The 19172-nt window shown below is 51.3% G+C and overlaps 2 protein-coding genes across 5 annotated transcripts in view; one reads left to right on the top strand and one right to left on the bottom strand.

The window, feature by feature from the left end:
- MDM4 (MDM4 regulator of p53) overlaps window positions 1–14398 on the top strand; it is a 33622-nt gene extending 19224 nt beyond the window's left edge. The window contains exon 11 of one of the 3 annotated variants that reach the window (XM_075613718.1): window positions 12601–14395. In XM_075613718.1, coding sequence (XP_075469833.1) covers window positions 12601–13149 — 549 coding nt within the window. In that variant the 3' untranslated portion in view covers window positions 13150–14395. Of the gene's footprint in view, window positions 1–448; window positions 3344–12600 lie in introns of those variants that run through there. The other 2 variants (XM_075613719.1, XM_075613720.1) reach the window with 2 other exon arrangements.
- The window catches only part of LRRN2 (leucine rich repeat neuronal 2), a 46555-nt gene continuing 34376 nt past the window's right edge, over window positions 6994–19172 (bottom strand). For both annotated transcript variants that reach the window (XM_075613717.1, XM_075613716.1), the window contains exon 2: window positions 6994–10888. In XM_075613717.1, the coding sequence (XP_075469832.1) occupies window positions 8588–10699 (2112 nt within the window). In that variant the 5' untranslated portion in view covers window positions 10700–10888 and the 3' untranslated portion in view covers window positions 6994–8587. The remainder of the gene's footprint in view (window positions 10889–19172) is intronic.

The raw sequence follows: 19172 nt of genomic DNA on the forward strand, positions 1-19172 counted from the left end.
ACAGCGGGGCGCGGGGTCAGACGCGGGAGTCGGGCGCCATGAGGTCAGGTTATTCCGAGCGTCCCCCATATCCAGAGCCTAGTAAATTATTGTAGCTTAGCCCTTGTTGATGGGTCTGTGTGTAACATGTTGACCGGTCCCGGCCTCTGCCCCGTCTGTTATTTGTTGTGGTTTATTCCAGGGGTTCTCAACTCCAGCCCTCAAGACCACCCAATAGGGCTAGTTTTAAGGATATCCCTGCTTCAGCACAGGTATTGGGCCACCTGTGCTGAAGCTGGCATATCCTTAAAACCTGACCTGTTGTGGGGGGGGGGGGGTCTTGAGGACTGGAGCGGAGGACCCATGGTTTACCTCTGCCACCTGTCTGTGGCATGCTGTGTTTTAGCCAATGTTGATGGGTATAAGATCTTGACTGTTGCCGGCCTCTGCCCCATGTCTCTGTCTACAGGACTGTTGGCAGTGCACAAAGTGCCACAAGTTTAACTCGCCCGTGAAGCGTTACTGCTTCCGCTGCTGGGCACTGCGCAAGGACTGGTACGTGGATTGTCCCCGCCTCAGCCACACCCTCTCCACCCCCGCCCTTCCCACGAAGGGTAACGCTCAAGAGGACGAGGACGGCATCGATATCCCTGACTGCCGTCGGACGGTCTCTGCCCCCATGGTGCGTCCGCGGGCCCCTGGCGCCAAACTGAGAGCGCCTACCCTGGAGCCGCTGGACCTGGCCGGAAAATCCCTCTCTGAGAGTACAGAGACTCTGCTCAGCCGCCAGTCCGAGGAGGTGTCACTGGAGTCCAGCCGTCCGCTCCTAGAGCCATGCCAGCTGTGCCAACGCCGCCCACGCAACGGCAGTGTGGTGCATGGGCGCACTGCCCACTTGGTCACCTGCTTCCCCTGCGCCCGCGGCCTGCAGAAGGGTCGCAAGCGATGCCCAGTGTGTCAGAAACCCATACAGATGGTGGTGAAAACGTACGTGGCGTAGTAGAGGGAGGCTGCGGGCACAAAGGAGTCACGGTATCTCTCAACCATTCAGTATCTGTGCCAGCCTCCACTGCCCCCCACAGGGCGCGCCACTCAGACTATTTGTCGAGACGATGAAATCCTTAACATTGAGCGCTTGTTTTTTTGTTTATTTTTTATGTGTGTATTTTCTCCCCTAAGCACCTTGTTCATGTGAAGGAGACACAGGGGTTTTGCTTCGAAATACAAGCATGTTGGGTTCTATTTTTCGGTTCCCGTTATTCCACGTGTTCGCGGGACGGGGCAAAGGAGGACGGGGGAGGAAGGGGGTTGTCCTTTCCTCTCTTCCCAAAGACTGAGACCATGCAATATCACTGCCATTAAAAACCTGAAGTGTTCAACTCCATCGCAGGACGCTGCTCCCCTCGCCCGTCTGCAAAGGAAGTTCAATGACTTACAGAGAGAGTATTTATAAAGGTGTATATAGCTGAGGACGATAGAGATCTATTTATACACGGACATTACGTGGCGCAGTCTCTGAAGTTCACGGTATGGAGAATGCATCGTAATTCTGCTTCTGGCCAGTAGTTAAAGGTTAGACTGAGTCGGGACGGGCGCTTCTGCAGCGCTGCGAGTGCAAATGGATTCAAACTCTGTACAGGAGTCAAATAAGAAGGAATTCTGTTGTGTGTGTGTGTGCGGTTGCGCGTCTCTGTATGCGGGTGTGCGTCTGTATGTGTGTGCGCGTCTGTAAGGCTGAGTGCATCTGTACGAGTGCGTGTGTTGACGTGTGTGCATTAATGTATTTAATGTATGTTTCTCCGATTGCAGCTGTCATGACGTATTCAGGATGCATGATGATAGAAATAGCGCTGTCTCGTGCCCTGTTTTGACCTCTTACCTGCTGGGTTCAGCTGCCGTGCTGCAGGTTTCTCAGCCAGAGAAGGTGTTGAGTTGTGAGATTCACAGCTTTTTCCCCTCACGCCTGCGACCAGCGCCGCTGTAACAGATGGGGCTTGAATCTGCCTCCGCGCGGGGCAGTGTTCTGAATCGGGGCCCAAGCTCCGGAATAGTATTGTCCGTGTTTGTGGAAATGATGTACAATTAAGGAGCAAACCAGTAACTGGTTTTAGTGCTCCGTCCGCTCTTAACTCTTCCACTGCCAGAGCGAGAGCCAAAGAATTGGAAAATGTACAGCAATGAGACTTGTATTTTTCATTGTTTCTAACCCGTTTCATTTTTATCCGGGCATCTTTTTGTGTTCCCCCTTCTGTGTAATCCACGGGGTCTCGAACTCAGTCGTGAAGGGCCAGCTTTTATGGATATCCTTGCTTCAGCACAGGAGGGTCAGTCTACGACAGGTCTTCGACTGAGTCACCTGTGCTGAAGCAGGGATAGCCATAAAAGCTGGCATGTTGGTGGCCCTTGAGGACTGAGTTTGAGGCCCCCGCTTTAACCCGTCACACGAGTTCTGTAGTAGCTGTGCATCTCTGGGTTCCCGCCTGTCATTCTTGTGCCGCTGTCACTCTGCGGAGGTGTTGTGCGGAGGGACAAGGGGGACGAGCGCTTTTCTCACTGACCCCTCTGCTTCTGGGCGAGCCTGCACCATATTGCTTTGTTCATCCCTTTCCAATGCATTGGAGGCTTTTCCGGCCATGGCTCAATTAACCCCTGCAGTGCCATCAATCACCAGCGCATGGCGTGCATGCGGAGCGTTTGGGGGGGTAGATGGGGTGCAGAGACTGCACACAGGTCATCCCCCAATTATTTTGTGAAAGTCCTATTTTGCTTTATTTACGTGGCTGTTTTCAGTTGCCCGTGGACACAGTGACCATGTGAGCCTGCTGCTGACCTCCCTGTGATGTCATTAAGTGTGTCTAACAAAATGGCCTCCCAGAGGGATATTTTGGAACCTTTCCCCTTACCCTTGCAAAGAAGTACCAGGTAACCCCATCAGGAGAAAAAGGTGTATTGTGAACAAAACATTTACACCCTGAATAACCTGTCGCATTATGCAGTGGGAGTGTGTATGACAACACGCTTGTTGACCGATAAATCAAATAGCACCTTTTTGACCCCACCACTACCCCCTCTCTCTGTGCTATACTCCGTATCAGGATATAGGGAACTATGCATCTTTAGGGGAAAGTGTTAAAAACAGATCCTCCCTGACAAGCAACGCACTTAATGCAAAAGACTGAGATTTTTGCACTATGTATTACATAAAGTAAACTGCCCTGAGAATGGAGAAGAATAATGTTTTACTGTGTTTGGTATGAAACACACGCACAAATACACACAATTATTTTTTTTGGGGGGGTGTTGACAGATATGTTTAGTATTTGTGTTCCCTGTGTACGGTTCTGAAATAAAAAAATGAAAATAAGCAGCTTTCCAATGTGATTCTGTGTCGGTGCAAGAAGGGCGGTCAGTCTGACTCCCCACGGGCAGGCTGCCACTGGACAAAGTAATGCAGCATGTGGGCAGCGGTCATTCTCACATTGCACCCCATCACCAATTTGGCGACATGTTCCCAATCCTGGCCCTTACCCACATACCAATCCTTGCACGTGCTACCCCCGGCCCAAAGTCTCCTCACCACAGTGACACGGATGAGGTTGAAAAGACATGCGTCCATCAATTTCAACCCATGCTAAATTTAGACAGATACTTGATCCTACATTTGTACTTGCAGTTATTGATCCAGAGGAAGGCAAACACCGTGAAATATCATCTAATCATATCTCATAAGGGGACACATGCATTCCTTCCTGACTCCAAGTATGGACAATCGGATTTCTCCCTGAACCAACAGCCTTCCCATGTTTACTTATTTGGTATATCCCTCCATAATACCCGCTTCCACAGGCACATACAGAAACCTACATGCTCTAGACCAGGCATGCACTAAGTTTTTTGTTGCTGCGCCCCCTGGCCTGCTCTCCGTGGTCATGCCCCCCCCCCCCTTAACTCGGTGCGGCGTCAGATGACGCAGCTGGGACGTGTGACGTCAAATTACACCTCGGGTCACATGATATCACATTCCCATGGTAACGCGCCGTCAAATGATGCTGCGGGGTCATGTGGCGTGACGTCGCATGACCCCGCGGTGTCATTTGACGCTGCAATGCCATGGTGATGCATCCTGTAGCCGACTGAATCTCGGTAAGTAGAGGTTGCAGAGGGCTCCCGCGGTCCCCCGGCATTTCATTTAAATGCCTTGGAAGAGTGCGGACCTCTGCAACTGACCGGGCCCATCCCCCCCCCCCCAAAAAAATCTTGTGCCCCCCCCCTCCACGGCTCAGCGTCAAATGACGTTGCGGGGTCATGTGGCAACGTGACGTCATTTGATGCCAGGTTGCCATGGAGACGCATCACTGGAAGGCAAGAAGTAAAACGTTAAAGGCCTCGCGCGATCCCCGACATTTATTTTAAATGCCTTTGGGGAAGCGCGTGGCCTCTGGTACAGCCACGTCCCCCCAGGTTTGCGCACCCCTACACTAAACCCCTTCCAATTTTTAACGTCTTTACAACCTCTCTTCCGTCACGTTTCCTGTCCTGATCTAGAAACCTCTCTTTACAACAGTACACTTTCATCAGCCGTAGGCCGCGATTATAGTGGCCGCACGCGACCGAGCCCGTGATGTCACACGCACGAAACATGAACTGGGCTGCAGGCGACAGGGAGGCGTGGCCGTGACATCATGTGAGCGGTTCGCCCTCATTGGCTGAACTGCTCACGTGACGCGGCCGTCGCGCCGCAAGAACAAACCAAACCTATTTTCAAAAATCGTGCTGTTGGTCACGCGCTGTATGGCCTGTCTCATAGAGGTACGGCCTTTTGTTCGCGGCTCGCGCGGGCACTACAATCGCGGCCTTGGACTTCACTGCTGTTGCAACCACATGTCGCCTCTGACATTGCCACAGCAATGGCACCCAAACTCTGCCAGCTCAAAGTGCTCACGCAGTGCGGAACGTTACTGAAGGAAATCCCGCTCTAATGCTGACTTCCTCCGCTATAAATTCCTACTCTCCTATAACACTCCCCTCTCCCTTGCCAAGCAAACCTACTTTTCTTCTCTCATACTAACTATCCTCTAAACATTAATGCCTATTTGCCACCTTTTAACTCCCTTCTCCTGCACCTCTGCCCCCTTCCACCCTCGCGGCCCAAGACCTTCCCACCTACTTTACCGATGAGATTGAGTCCATCAGACACGACATCTTGGTATCAGGCTACACATGCAATATCCACCTTCCTAAATCCCCCCCCCCTCCCCTGTGACTGAGGTCTTTGTGCGCCACATAGTCTTACCCTACAACCTGCCCTCTTGAACCTATTCACTCATCTCCGCACACTCTCTGGTGCACTAAGACCAACCCTAACTCACCTTTTTTAACCATCTCTGGTACATTCCCATTTTACTTTACACATGCACTCATCGCCCATTCTAAAGAAGCCCTCTTCACCCAGCCTCCATCTCCAACTACCGCCACTCGCTCTCTTCCCCTTTGCCTCCAAGCTACTTGTGCAGCTTGTATACAACCGCCTGACTCACTTTCTCTCCTCCAACTCCCTGCTTCACTCTTTGCAATCTGGTTTCCGCCCTCTAAACTCCAGAGATCGCACTAAGTGTGACCAACGACCTACTCACAGCTAAATCTAATGGTCACTTCTCCTTACTAATTCTCCTAGATCTCTCTCCTGCCTTCGACACTGCCGATCACCCCCCTTCTCCTTCACACCCTACACTCCATTGGTGTCTGTGACTCCTCCTCTCCTGGTGCAAGTCCTACCTATCCACGGCTCTTGTGCTTGACCTCCTGCTCTTCTCACTTTACAGTATACCGCTTCTCCCTGTGACCTGATACAATCTTAAGGTTCCAGGATCATCACTATACTGATGACCCCAAAATCTACCTCTCCCCCTCTCTCTTGTACCATGTCTCCAACTGTCTCTCTGCAATCTCCTCCTGGATGTTCCACTGTTACCTGAAATGTCTAAAACATGATTAATAATCTTTCCCCCTTCCACCCCTACACCCAAACTCTCCCTCACTGTCAATAACACCACTATCTCATCAACACACACAACTTGCTGCCTAGGAGTCATCTTGGTCTATGCCCCATCAGTTGAAGACTGAGCCACTGATTGAGCCACCTGTGCTGAAGCAGGGATTTTGTGCAAACCTGACCTGTTGGCGGCCCTTGAGGACAATCGTTGACCACCCCTGGTGTAAGCTCTCATGGGCCTGGGTCCTCATTACCCTCTATCTGTCATTACTTGTATATCATTCTGTTTGTCATTGATGTCACTCTGTACCCCCCCCCCCCCCCCCCCCCACTGCACCGCGCTGCAGAATGTGTTTGCGAATGTCAAATCGATAATAATAAGCATGATGCGTGCAGGACTTCCAGTTTGGGAGAATGGGTCATTAGAAAGGCAGAGAGGAATTTTTTATTCTTAATTTCATTTTTAGATGTTCATTTGATGCATCAAGTTATGTGAATGTCTTTATATAGTTTAAGTATAAGATGATTTATGATGTTGGAGTTATGTAATGTGCATATCGTTGTGTATGACATGAAAAACAAAACAATCTATGATAAACAGAAAAAAAGCAGAAAGCTCAAGGATGGAAGTTTTTAATAGTTTTTTTCCCCCCATAGAAATCGGAGCACAAGTGTCTGTACTTTAAACGAAAAGTTGAGGTTCATGTCGCAAATGTGTATGTATGTGTGTGTATATATACACACACAAGTTATGGTGGGCGAAAAAGGTGACAAAAAACCTCCACCATTAGCATATAGTCAATAAAGAATATCACTTGTGAGCACATTCACATGTCTTAGACAGGTCTGCAACCCTGCCTTTCAACCATTATCACCAAGCATACAGTGCTCCCACTGCAGCAAGGGATTCAGGGAAATGACATGCAAATGAGCACACAATGTGTGTGCGCATTTGCATGTCATTTCCCAGAATCCCTTGCTGCAGTGGGAGCACTGTATGCTTGGTGATAATGGTTGAAAGGCAGGGTTGCAGACCTGTCTAAGACATGTGAATGTGCTCACAAGTGATATTCTTTATTGGATATATATATATATCTATATCTCAGAGGGATTGTGGGGTTTTGGCCGCTTTTAAAATGCCCTTCCTATGAATTTTGAGAAATTGGGAAAAAAAATAAAGTATATTTCGGGAATGAATTGATATATCGATTGGCACCGAAAAGGATTCAAACACGGAATGTCCCCTTTTTCCCCTCTCTTTACTCCTCGCTCAATGCGGCACGACCATGTCTGACCCTGTTCCCATCAGCCTTCCTTTCCTGCCACTGAGATGCCCTGTGTCGGGGTGGTGGGTGCAGGGAGGCTGAGGGGCGCCAGCAGCAGCCGCTTAATTTGCTAGAATAACCACTGCTAACGCAGCCTGGCAACTCCCAGCTGTAGCTCAGGTTATTTCTCCCACCAGGGTGCCACCGTGAGAGGTTCGGCGATGTTCATGTTTTATTACTGTTATTAAATTCCTATAAAAATGCGGTGATTGTAACGCAATGTATTGTTATCAGTGGGAGCCAGGAAGTCCGCTGCATCTACAGCAGAGATAATATTCTCCCCCCCCCCCCCCCCTTACTGCCAGAATGTCCAGCGACACACGCCCAATAAAAATCTACTTTGCATTCGCCCTGACCGCCGGCAAACCGCTGACACCTCCCGTGTGACTGCTCAGAGCTTTGTTACAACAATCACTATTGTACATTAGTGTTTGGGAAAGTTGACAAAAGTGGTTCTGTCCAGTCCCACTTCAGGTTTACTTCCAGTCAACCCCAACAGAGGCGTGTTCATGGACCCTCACTCTGTATGAAGTTGGGCAGGTACGGATCCTTCCTCACTTTGGAGGATTGATGGTTGGGGGTCTTTCACAGCTGTTTTTCACCAGTTCCCAGCAGACCCTGCAGGAGACGAGTGTGGTTCTAGGCCCTCCCTGGGGCTGGTACTGCAGGGCAGCATGATACCGTCTTGGCTCTGGAGGGATCTGGAGTTCAGGAAAAGTGCTGTAGGACAGCGAGGAAGTAACTGCACAGCATGTGTGTGTGTGTGTAGCACATACAGCACTGTACATGTATGTAGCGTTGTGTGTATCTAGATGTGTGTATGTCTGTAGATTTGTGCATCATTACAACATGCATGTTACTATTTCTGCATCATTGCATGTACATATCTAGAAGTATGTATGTCGTGTCTTTCTGTGTGTGTGTGTGTGTGTGTGTGTGTGTGTGTGTGTGTGTGTGTGTGTGTGTGTGTGTGTGTGTGTGTGTGTGTGTGTGTGTGTGTGTGTGATTGTATTGTATTGTACAGAAGGGACTGTCTATATGTGATTACTCGTCTGTATGCATGTATAAAACGTTTCAATATCTCCAGCCTGTGTGGGTGTCTGTATAGGTTCACGTGAGTGTGCCTGCACATATGGGTACACGTTTCTGTGCCCACATGACTGCTTTGCCCGCTGCCTGTGGATTTGAAGGCGTTCTGTCCCTTCCAGCTCCCTCCCAAGGCACTGCTTTCCACAGGTTTCTTTCTGCTTCTCTCCTCTAGGAGAGTCTCTGAGGCATCTCAGTCCAAAGTTCAGGAACACAGCGGGGTCGCTGGTACGTCGATGCCCGGCAGACGCTCCTCTTTTTTACTCTGTTCCCATTGGTGTATAACTGGTGGGTAAATAACTCTGCCGGAAGGAGCCCACGGTGAGAGGGCATCTGAGCTGCCACCCAGATGGTAGTGAGCAAGTAATCCCACCAGGACGAGCAGGGAGCAGAAGGCCAGTGCTGTTAGTACCCTCTGCCCCCGGCGCCCATACCCCATGCCAGCTTCCCTAGTCCTGGCACTGGCACAAGCCGTTCTTGCCCTCCCCCCCAGGACAGACACTCGTAGGCACACCTGGCACTCCTCCCCTGGGAGCAGGCGGGTGACGTTGTAAGAGTGCAGCCCCACGGGGAGTCGTGCCCGCTCCACGCTGGCTCCGGGGGTCAGGCAGCTCCAGCGAAGGCTACAGCCCAGGGCATTCAGTGGCGGAGTCCAGGACAGCAGCATGTGACGTGACCCCACCTCTCCCACCCGCAGCTGGACGGGATCATCTCTGGCCGGGTACAGCTTGTTAACCATCAGATGGACACTCTTGTAATCGGCACCCACCAGATTCTGTGCCACGCAGGTATACAGCCCTGCGTGCGCTGATGACACAACTTGTATCTCGAGGGTCCCCTCTGCTTGCACCCTATAGCCCCCCCACTCTTCCGTCACCCCCATCCGCTCCCCTGAGGGGGTGACCCAGTAAATTCGTGGCTCCGGCTCCGCCAGCGCTCGGCAGTGAAGAGCGACGCTCTGGCCACTAGATGCCCGCACGCGGGGTGAGAAGCTGGGTATGGGGATGAGGGGTAAGCAGCTGTCGCTCATCTCCCGGAAGGGGACTAGACGCAGTTGTGTGCGTCTTAGCTCGGGAGGCTCAGCGCACAACGTGGACTGCGGCTCCATGAAACGGACGTGGGGGGCCGTGGCATTGACCCATCGAATAACGCAGTCACATCGCAGTGGGTTCCCGTGCATGGCGATCTCCTGAAGGTTGGGCAGCGACTCCACCGTCTCCCGGTGCAGGGAGCTTAGGGCATTGTTGTTAAGCATCAGTGTCTCCATGCGGGGCAGCTTCTGAAAGGCCTTGGGGTGGATATAGGACAGTTTGGGGTTGTTGGTGACCTCTAATTTGGTCAACTCAGGCAGATTCATGAGTGCCATCTGATCTATAGATACCAGCTCCTCCATGCTGTTTAACCCCAGCTCTTTTAGCTGTGCCATGTCAGCAAAGTCCTTCCGCTGGATCCTACTTAATGGGTTTTTGTTGAGGTCCAGGAACTTCAAGCCTGGCACCCTCTGCAGGGCTTTCTTGGGCACCTTGACCAGCTCGTTATTATAGAACGAGAGACTTTCCAAGCTTATTAGCCCTTCCAGGGCAAAGTCAGAAATTTCCCTTAGCCCCATGCCAGCCAGAACCAGGCTCCTGAGGTTGGAAAGGGGCTGGAAGTTCATGTCCAGGATGGAGCTCACCTTATTTCCCCCAACCATCAAGACCTCTAAGGCCGGCAACTCCCTGAACCAGCGGTTATCCAGGGTCGTCAGCAAGTTGGAGTTGAGGTGAAGCCGGAGGAGATGTTCCAGGCCAGAAAAAGCTCGGGTGGAGATGGAGCGCAGTTGGTTGTGGTTGAGGTACAACTCCTGCAGGCTCTCCAGCCCAGAGAAGCTGTGGTCAGGGAGGTGGTCCAGCTGGTTCTCCTCTAGATGCAGGCTGACGAGATGTGGAAGGTGCCTGGCATTGAAGTCCCGGATGTGGCAGAAGCTATTTTGAGACAGGTCCAGCTCAGTCAGGTTCTCCAGGTAACCCAACTGTTGCTGCTCCAGATGGGCAATGTTGTTACTTTGCAAGAGCAGTGTGTGGGTACCTGCGGGCAGAGCTCCTGGCACGGCTGTGGCAAAGAGGTCGTTGCAGTCCACGGTGTTGGCTTCTCTGTAGGCAGATCTGGGCGTGTACCAGGGGCGGATCTGGCAGACACACTGTGCCGGGCACAGCACCTTCCAGGGCACGGAAGGGATGCCTGCCATGGCTGAGGATGCCCACAAGAGGAGCAGCTCTACCACAAGGGGTCTCATCCTCCAGCTGCAAGATGGGGAGTCACAGCTGTTCCTCTGCATGGGACAATAGCACAGTTGGGGAGGAAGTGCTTGAACAGGGGCAGAGAAGGTACAGGTTCCTGGAAACTCAGTCAGCCGCTGTCTGTACTGGCATCACTCCCCGGTCATTGAGGACTCTGTGCCAGTGGGCCATTCTTCTCCACGTTGACCATGATGGCATCGTTTGACTCTTCCACTTGTAGGTGGCTTCTGTGAAGAAAGAATTGGATGTGGTTAGGACAAAAATACCTTGTATATCAATTTACAGTGAGGGGTGGGACAGGGGGCACCTGTAGGACAGGATGGGTCTTCAGAGCAGCGAGACTGAGACCTTCAGGGCAAGATATGACATATGTACCCAGCCTGGTGACCTTACTCTGCCAGCCCTCGGCATTGAAAGGTTTAATAACATTGTTCCACCACTTCATGATTATTGCCCTTTCTGCCCCCTATTTCCTGGAGGCTGTGGTCATCCTCGGGCTCACACCAACACTCCAGAAGGGTCAGAATTGTTGACACCTGTCCTGACCCAGACCTATTACCCTGTTATTACCCAGCTGCATGTTATCCAGACCAGAATCTAAGCCCAGAGACTGCCTCATGCCGTGACGGTCTCTTTAACTGAGCAACCCCTTCTAGGACCAAAGTGACGATGTACATCATAAAAGTGGTACCCCAGGCAGGGATTGCTGGGAATATTATGGGGCTCGGTGTAGACCTATGGTGCAGTGCCTCAGTAACTCTCTTACCTTCTCCTTCGCCATCGCTTCCTGCAGGGTCCCTCATCATAGCGCTGCGACGTCAAATGGCGTCGCATTGCTGTGACAATGGAATGTCGCGTGACATCCCGTTGTCATGGCAATGCGATGCTATTTGACGTCGCGGCAGCATGAAGAGATGGGGTGAAGGAGAAGGTAAGAGTTACAGAGGGCCCGCGCTCTCCCCCGGCAATTAGTTTCATTGTGGTGGAGAAGAGCCTGTAACCGCGGGGCTTGGTGTAGAGGCACCGATGGCACCACCATGAAGCCGGCACTGACCCCCAGGGGCCCTTAAGGAACAGTACGTTATTGCCCTTTGCTCATTTTTTAGGGACTGTACGCGATCGGCGCGCACCCCACTGAAAGTGAGGGGCTCCATGTCAGAGAAATGATCACAAGGGCGGTCATGTGATGTGGAAGTGCCCGAGGGTCTGTGGCCATGGATGTGGCACCACCCTCTGCCACTGAAAGGGTTATGGGTTCACATCTGGGTGATTGCTGCCTTTTTTTTTATAACCAAAATCTGACACCAATAAGTATTTTAAAATAATTGTTTAAAGTCCGTTTGTAAACATGATGAGCTGAGACCTGGGAGGGGGGTGATTTCCTCTGGCTGTTCCCGTTTTGTCTGATGTCATGGTGTGATCTCTAAGAGTTTGCACGGGCAGAGCCCTCTCCCTTCCCATTATCTTTATTGGCTCTCTGCTAAGGACAGGGTGGGCAAAAATCTCCCCCATCAGAGGCCCAGAAGTAAAGGAATTGGTCATTCCTTTCCAGGTAACCCCCCCCCCCCCCCCACCCACCACCAAAAAGAACTCAAATCTTTGCTTTAGGCACAGTTAGGTTAATCTAAGGAAGCTAATCAGATAGTAAAGTTCTATACAGATAGTTGGTTCCTGGCTGGCTATGTTGAGGTGCACTTTGAACCCTTTTGCTGTTAGAAGGACCATCAGTGCAAGGCAGACTCCTTTGGCAGCGAAAGGGTTAAACTGCTGCTTGTGCCCAGTGTGCAGGAGGCAATAACCAAGGTAACTGGTGAGCTGGAGGTGGGGAGCAGGGTTGGGGGACGTTGTTGGATGTGTGAGGGGAGGGGGGGGGGGCGCAGTGGTTCTGATTCTTGAAAACAATGGAAAAGGTTTTTATACTTGTTTACATCTTCTGCAGAGGCCTGCAGAGTATCACCCCATCAAATGCCCCCTTACAGGGAGATCTGCAGAGTATCGCTCCAACAACTGCCCCCTTACAGGGAGATCTGCAGAGTATCGCTCCAACAACTGCCCCCTTACAGGGAGATCTGCAGAGTATCGCTCCAACAACTGCCCCGTACCAGGGAGATCTGCAGAGTATCACTCCACCAACTGTCTCCTGCCAGGGAGATCTGCAGAGAATTGCTCCAAATGCCCCTCTCTGCTTCATTCTCCCTACCTCTCCTTTCCCCCTCTCTCTTACTCTCCCTCTTTCCTCCTCCCTCCCTCCCCTCTTCTCTCTCTTCCTCTAAACCCCTTCTCCCCCCTCCCCTCTTTCCCCCTTTTCTCTTTGTACTCTCCCTCTAAACCCCCTCTCCGTCTCGCCCCCACAGGCTCGAGCCTTTTCTTCCATGGCCCTCTCTTTCCTGAGAGCCTCTCACTTTGCCGTTGTCATGGAAACGGACCAGCGAGCCTCACGCATGTTGCATTGGGCTGGAGAGGCTGCTCTGGCTTCAGAAAGGGATAGCGTGGAGAGGAGAGGGAAAGAGAGGGAGCCTGAAATAGCTCAGAGCCGCAGATTCCGGAGCGCCCTGCCATCCAACACCCGTGCCCTTAACCCCTTGGCTGCCAGAGGTTCTGCAACGCATTGCCAAGCAGCGAATGAGTTCACCCCTTCCTAAATCCTCCAGGTGACACCCCGTTGATCTGCACAGCACTTTGCTAGATGGATGCCAAGACGAGGGATGGAAATCCTCTCTCTGAGCTTTCATGCAGAAAATGCTGCTTTTTTGCTGCGATATCCTGACCCCAGAGGTTGCTCAGTCTATAATGAGATATTCCACGTTTGAGAGCTGGTATCTTACTTCATCTTTTAAATGGGATTTATTATTTGTCACTTAGTGGAATATATTCATTGCCTCCACCCTCCCCCACGCTGCACACTGTCTATTCCTTTCTGTCCTTCCGGAGATATGGTCTCCAGAACAGAGGACTACTCTAGGCGAGGTCTTACCAATGATCCCATTTGGGACTACTGTGTCTGTTAAGGGGTTAACGGCCTGAAGGGGTTGACTGTGGGGGTTCAGGCAGGGGATCGCCCCTCTATCATCGCATGGTATAGTGACAGCACGAAAGAAGCCACTACCACTGTATGCATGGTGACCAGTGACATCACAGTCAGGGTATATGTTGTAAGGTTCTAGAAATGATGTCCCTGGGAGTGACAGTTTGGAGGGGCCTCACTGTTGTGAATGTAAATACGTTTAAGTGTATAGTTTATGTATAGTGATACTGTCCCTGTTTGTTATTTTGTAGTGAGGGAAAGTGCCCCGTCCAGTTATCGTCCGTAGCCATGGTACTACAGAAGGTTACAGGCTCACAAAGAGGAAGCCTATGTCCTATATGGGTTACCCAAATAGTAGCCCTGGGACCTAGTCGGATTGGCCCTGCTAAGAGGCCCACTGTTAACTCAGAAACTCAGAGTGTCTAAAAGTGGCACGCAGTACCCTACACGGGATAATGATCCAACGGTTCAAGATAGTGAGGGTAGCCCAAGATGGGGCCCAATTGATGGAGAGTTATGGACGCTACGCAGAAGATGGCCACGTACTGTAAGATGACAGTAACAGCAACACGTCTAAGTACCTCCCTAGCATGAGAGAGTAAGGATTATTTAGGGAAGAACTAAAGAGTACAAACATGGTTGTTCACCAGTTAAAGTGTATATAGTAACAAATGTCTTGATGTGAAAGAGCATTACCAAAGGCTGTCAATAAAGCTCCTGTTTGTACTATAAAAGTTCCTGGCGCCCATCCTTATTCTATCTGTATATCTACACCCAGCCTGCGCGGTTCCACCATCCTCACTAGGTATGAGAGACAGAGCAAAGCCATGTAAATAGTCCACTGATGTAAACTCCTTAAGAGCCGGACAAGGAGGCTTATATCTAAAAAGTGGCATCACCACCCAGTGGCGGAACATGTCAATTGTGGGCCCCAGTGCAAGTATATGAACTGGGCCCTTCTTCAACCCATACTTTTGAAAACATATTTTCACCATTGTCACGGTAGACCAGGACAATTTACACTGGATCGCAAACGCCGGACAGGACGGAGTTCAATAAAACAAGTTTATCTTCGGCCAGAGTCAACAGGAGCAACACAATACACAGCTTTAGGGTTACACTCGCCACAACAGGTGTTACGGGGGGAATCCTAGCTCGCTACCACAGTACCGTAGGGGTGCTAATTGTGTCCTAGAAAAAGTTTAAAAGTCCTGCTCGTCTAGACAACCGAGCCTCAATCTGGATCTGTGTGTCTCCGGCAAAAACCTCGGAGTAACACACCAGCTGTCTCCCAGTCTGAGAGACTGGATGTAATCTAACTGTGATCGGCAGGGGTTTACAGGTGCAATCCCCTGTGTGTGTAAGCTGACATACTGTAACACTGCCCTCTGGCAGGTTCCTCTCCAACGTGACTGTGATGGACGTGCGAAGCAGCCAATAATAACGGCTGTGAGAGAGGAGGGACTATGAGGGAGAGGAGCCTTTAAGAAAAGGAAAGGCAGCCATGTCAGATTAGATCTGTCCGGACTAGTTTGAGGTCTGCAGAGAGAGTGGACATGTGTGGTGACCGGAGCAGAGAGCTACAGTTCCAGGGTGGACAAGAGATCACGCTGCGCTGGAGGGGACCCTCACCGGCTATAAAGAAACAGTGGTACCAAAGCGCCTTTTTTGAAAAACAGGCCAGCAAAAATGTAGTACAACACGAGCTGCCACGCTGTGCCGGCGCCATCAGAAGCCAACATACCCAGGACATGGTGGCTGCTACACCACTGACACCGACTCACTCCCACACTGCTCTATTAGGGGGTTGTGTTGTTCAGTGTGTACAGTGATTCTCTGCTGAGGAGAGCAAGGTGCCGGAGTTTAATAAGAGTATAATAAACTAAGTGAATTACCCATACTGTGTATTATTCCTGCCATCTGACCGTAGGCCACGTGTGGCTCAGTAAAGAAATAGGGGCTCAGGCCCCCGCCTCAGCGATGTAAGTCTGAGAGCTAAAAGCAGAGGGGTTACACAGTTTCCCGGCCTCCATCTGAAACCATGGAGGACCAGGTGCCGACCAATCTGACCACGGAAGCTACGTGGGCCAATCACAGAGGGAGGGCTCACCTGTGATGGGCCAATCAGGGCACTGGGAGGTGACAGTGCTTTAGGAAAGCCCATGGAGGTTCACTTACAGAGAGTGGGCAATTCAAACTGACCAATGGGAACTGAGTTGGTTGGGGCTAAGACCCAGAGCTCAGTTTCCAGTTAGCCTGATACTTCCTGCAGGGATAGATGCCTCAGTCTGGGCTAAACAATGGCTCGGCTTTTGCAGTCCATGTTCCCCAGACCTGAGTAAACACCCCTCCCCCTCTCCTAGTGTCCCAAGCACCTCGCCCAGCCCCACCTGTGGATAGCAGGCCCGGATTCCTGTGTGTGCTAAGTGAACTACCGGCCCAGCACACGAAGGAGCCACACGAATACATTACATGACATGTGCATGAGGGAATAAACTGTCTTACACGGGGTTACACAGAAACACACTGGTCAGCCATTTTGTCTGCAATAAGATGGTCTTTTAACGGGGTAATGTAGTATTACACACTACAGGAAAGACAGTGACAGGCGTCCCACCTTCTCCCATCTCATCTGTGTCACAGTCGGAGGTGGAGACCCCCGAATGACAGCAGAAAGTGTCTGAGACAGGGATCTGCATGGAGACGCCCCCCTCCTCCCTACTCAGACTGAACCACAGAGCAGAGGTAATTTATAACCCCTGCAGTGTCAGTATCAGCACTTAATACCAGGGAATGATGGAGTTGGAGCCGCACAGCCAAATATCTGAGCAGGGGAGAGAAGAGAGGGGGAGAGAAAGGAGAGGGGATACAGGGGGAAAGTGTGGTGTGTGAGGAGGTGGGAGGGAGGTGTGAGAGGTGGAGGCATACATAGAGAAGGGGGGAAAGGAGAGATAGAAATGAACGGGGATAAAGGGAAAAAGGTGTGTGCGTGAGAGAGAGAAGAAGAAAGAAAGGAGAGGAAGGGTGGAGAGAAGGAAAATAGATGGTGGGAGAAAGAGAGGTGAGATAGGAGGAAATATGAAAGAGATTGCGGGGAGAGGAATAAATAAGGAAGAGGAATGGAGCGTAGAGAGAATGATGAAAGGAGGCGATAGGGTTCAGAGACCCTGATGTGGGGGGGGGGGAGGGGGAGGGGAGAAGACAGCCTGGTGTAATAGAGAGAACGAGAGAGAAGGAAGCAGAGACTGAGTGCAGGCAAAGGAAGGGAGGTTGGAGAGAGAGGGAGGAAGATAGACTAATGAGAGAGGACTAGAGGGTGACAGTGATGGAGAGAAAGAGGAGGGAGCAGAGTGTGATGCAGGAGCAGAGAGAAAGATGGAGTCAGACAGGCTAATGGGAGAGGGTAATGGGGAGCAGAGTGTGACAGCAATGGCGGGAGAGAGAGAGTGAGCAGTGTGACAGTGATGGGGGGGGAGAGAGAGAGCATGAGCGAGGGAGCAAAGTGTGACAGTGATGGGGAGAGTTAGGGAGCAAAGTGTGACAGAGATGGGGAGAGTTAGGGAGCAAAGTGTGACAGAGATGGGGAGAGTTAGGGAGCAAAGTGTGACAGTGATGGAGAGCGAGAGAGCAGAGTGTGACAGTGATGAGAAGAGAGAGAGAGAGAGAGAGAGCAGAGTGTGACAGTGATGAGAAGAGAGAGATGGAGCAGAGTGTGACAGTGATTTGTGAGAGAGATGGAGCAAAGTGTGACAGTGATGGAGAGCGAGGGAGCAGAGTGTGACAGTGATGATTGAAAGAGAGAGAGAGAGCAGAGTGTGACGATGGAGAGAAAGAGAGCAGAATGTGACAGTGATGGGGAGAGAGAGAAGGAGCAGAGTGTGATAGTAATGGGGAGAGAGAGGGAGAAGAGTGATAGTGATGGGGAGAGAGGGAGAAGAGTGTGACAGTGATGGGGGAGAGAGAGGGATCAAAGTGTGACAGTGATGGAGAGCGAGGGAGCAGAGTGTGACAGTGATGGCGAGAAGGAGTAGAGTGACAGTGATGATGGAAAGAGAGATAAGGAGCAGAGTGACAGTGATGATGGAAAGAGATAAGGAGCAGAGTTTTAGTCATGGGGAGAGGGAGCAGAGTGACAGTGATGGAGAGAGGGAGCAGAGTGACAGTGATGATGGAAAGAGAGAGGGAGCAGAGTGTGACGATGGAGAGAGGGAGCAGAATGTGATAGTGATGGGGAGAGAGAGAGAAGGAGCAGGAGAGAGAGTGATGATGGAAAGAGAGAGAGGGAGCAGAGTGTGATAGTGATGGGGAGAGAGGGAGCAGAGTGTGACAGTGATGGGGAGAGAGAGGGCGATGAGTGTGACAGTGATGGAGAGAGAGAGAGGGAGCAGAGTGTGACAGTGATGGGGGAGAGAGAGAGGGAGCAGAGTGTGACAGTGATGGGGAGAGAGAGAGGGAGCAGAGTGTGACAGTGATGGAGAGAGAGAGAGAGAGAGAGCAGAGTGTGACAGTGATGGGGAGAGAGAGGGAGCAGTGTGACAGTGATGGAGAGAGAGAGAGAGCAGAGTGTGACAGTGATGGGGAGAGAGAGGAAGCAGAGAGTGACAGTGATTGAGAGAGAGTGTGTGTATGTGTGAGAGAGTAATGGGGAGAGAGAGGGAGCAGAGTGACAGTGATGGAGCGAGTGAGAGGGAGCAGAGTGACAGTGATGGAGAGAGAGAGAGAGAGCAGTGTGACAGTAATGGGGAGAGAGAGAGAGCAGAGTGACAGTGATGGGGAGAGAGTGACAGCGAGAGAGAGAGCAGAGTGACAGTGATGGAGAGACAGAGAGCAGTGTGGCAGTGATGGAGAGAGAGAGAGAGGGATCAGAGTGACCGTGATGGAGAGAGAGAGAGCGCAGTGTGACAGTAATGGGGAGAGAGAGAGAGCAGAGTGACAATGATGGGGAGAGAGTGACAGCGAGAGAGAGAGAGCAGAGTGACAGTGATGGAGAGAGAGAGAGAAGTGATGGAGAGAGAGAGAGAGAGAGCAGAGTGACAGTGATGGAGAGAGAGAGAGAGCAGTGTGGCAGTGATGGAGAGAGAGAGAGAGAGGGATCAGAGTGACCGTGATGGAGAGAGAGAGCAGTGTGACAGTGATGGGGAGAGAGAGCAGTGTGACAGTGATGGAGAGAGAGAGCAGTGTGACAGTGATGGAGAGAGAGAGAGGGATCAGTGACCGTGATGGCGAGACAGAGAGAAGGGGTGCAGAGTGTGACAGTAATGGGGAGAGAGAGGGAGGGGAGCAAGCAGTGTATGATAGTGATGGTGAGAGAGAGACCGAGGGATTGGAATGAGTGATGGAGAGAGGATGAGGGCGGGCTCCATCTTGTGCTCAGTGAGTCTCACATAGAAGTGAGGAAGCATCAGACCTATCACTGGTATATCTGTGATAGAAAATGTGCCGTCTCCATGGAAACAGCCATCTGATGAGGCCTGGAGGGGCATGGA

This window comes from Ascaphus truei, chromosome 9 (assembly GCF_040206685.1).
Source record: "Ascaphus truei isolate aAscTru1 chromosome 9, aAscTru1.hap1, whole genome shotgun sequence".
Taxonomy (NCBI): domain Eukaryota; kingdom Metazoa; phylum Chordata; class Amphibia; order Anura; family Ascaphidae; genus Ascaphus; species Ascaphus truei.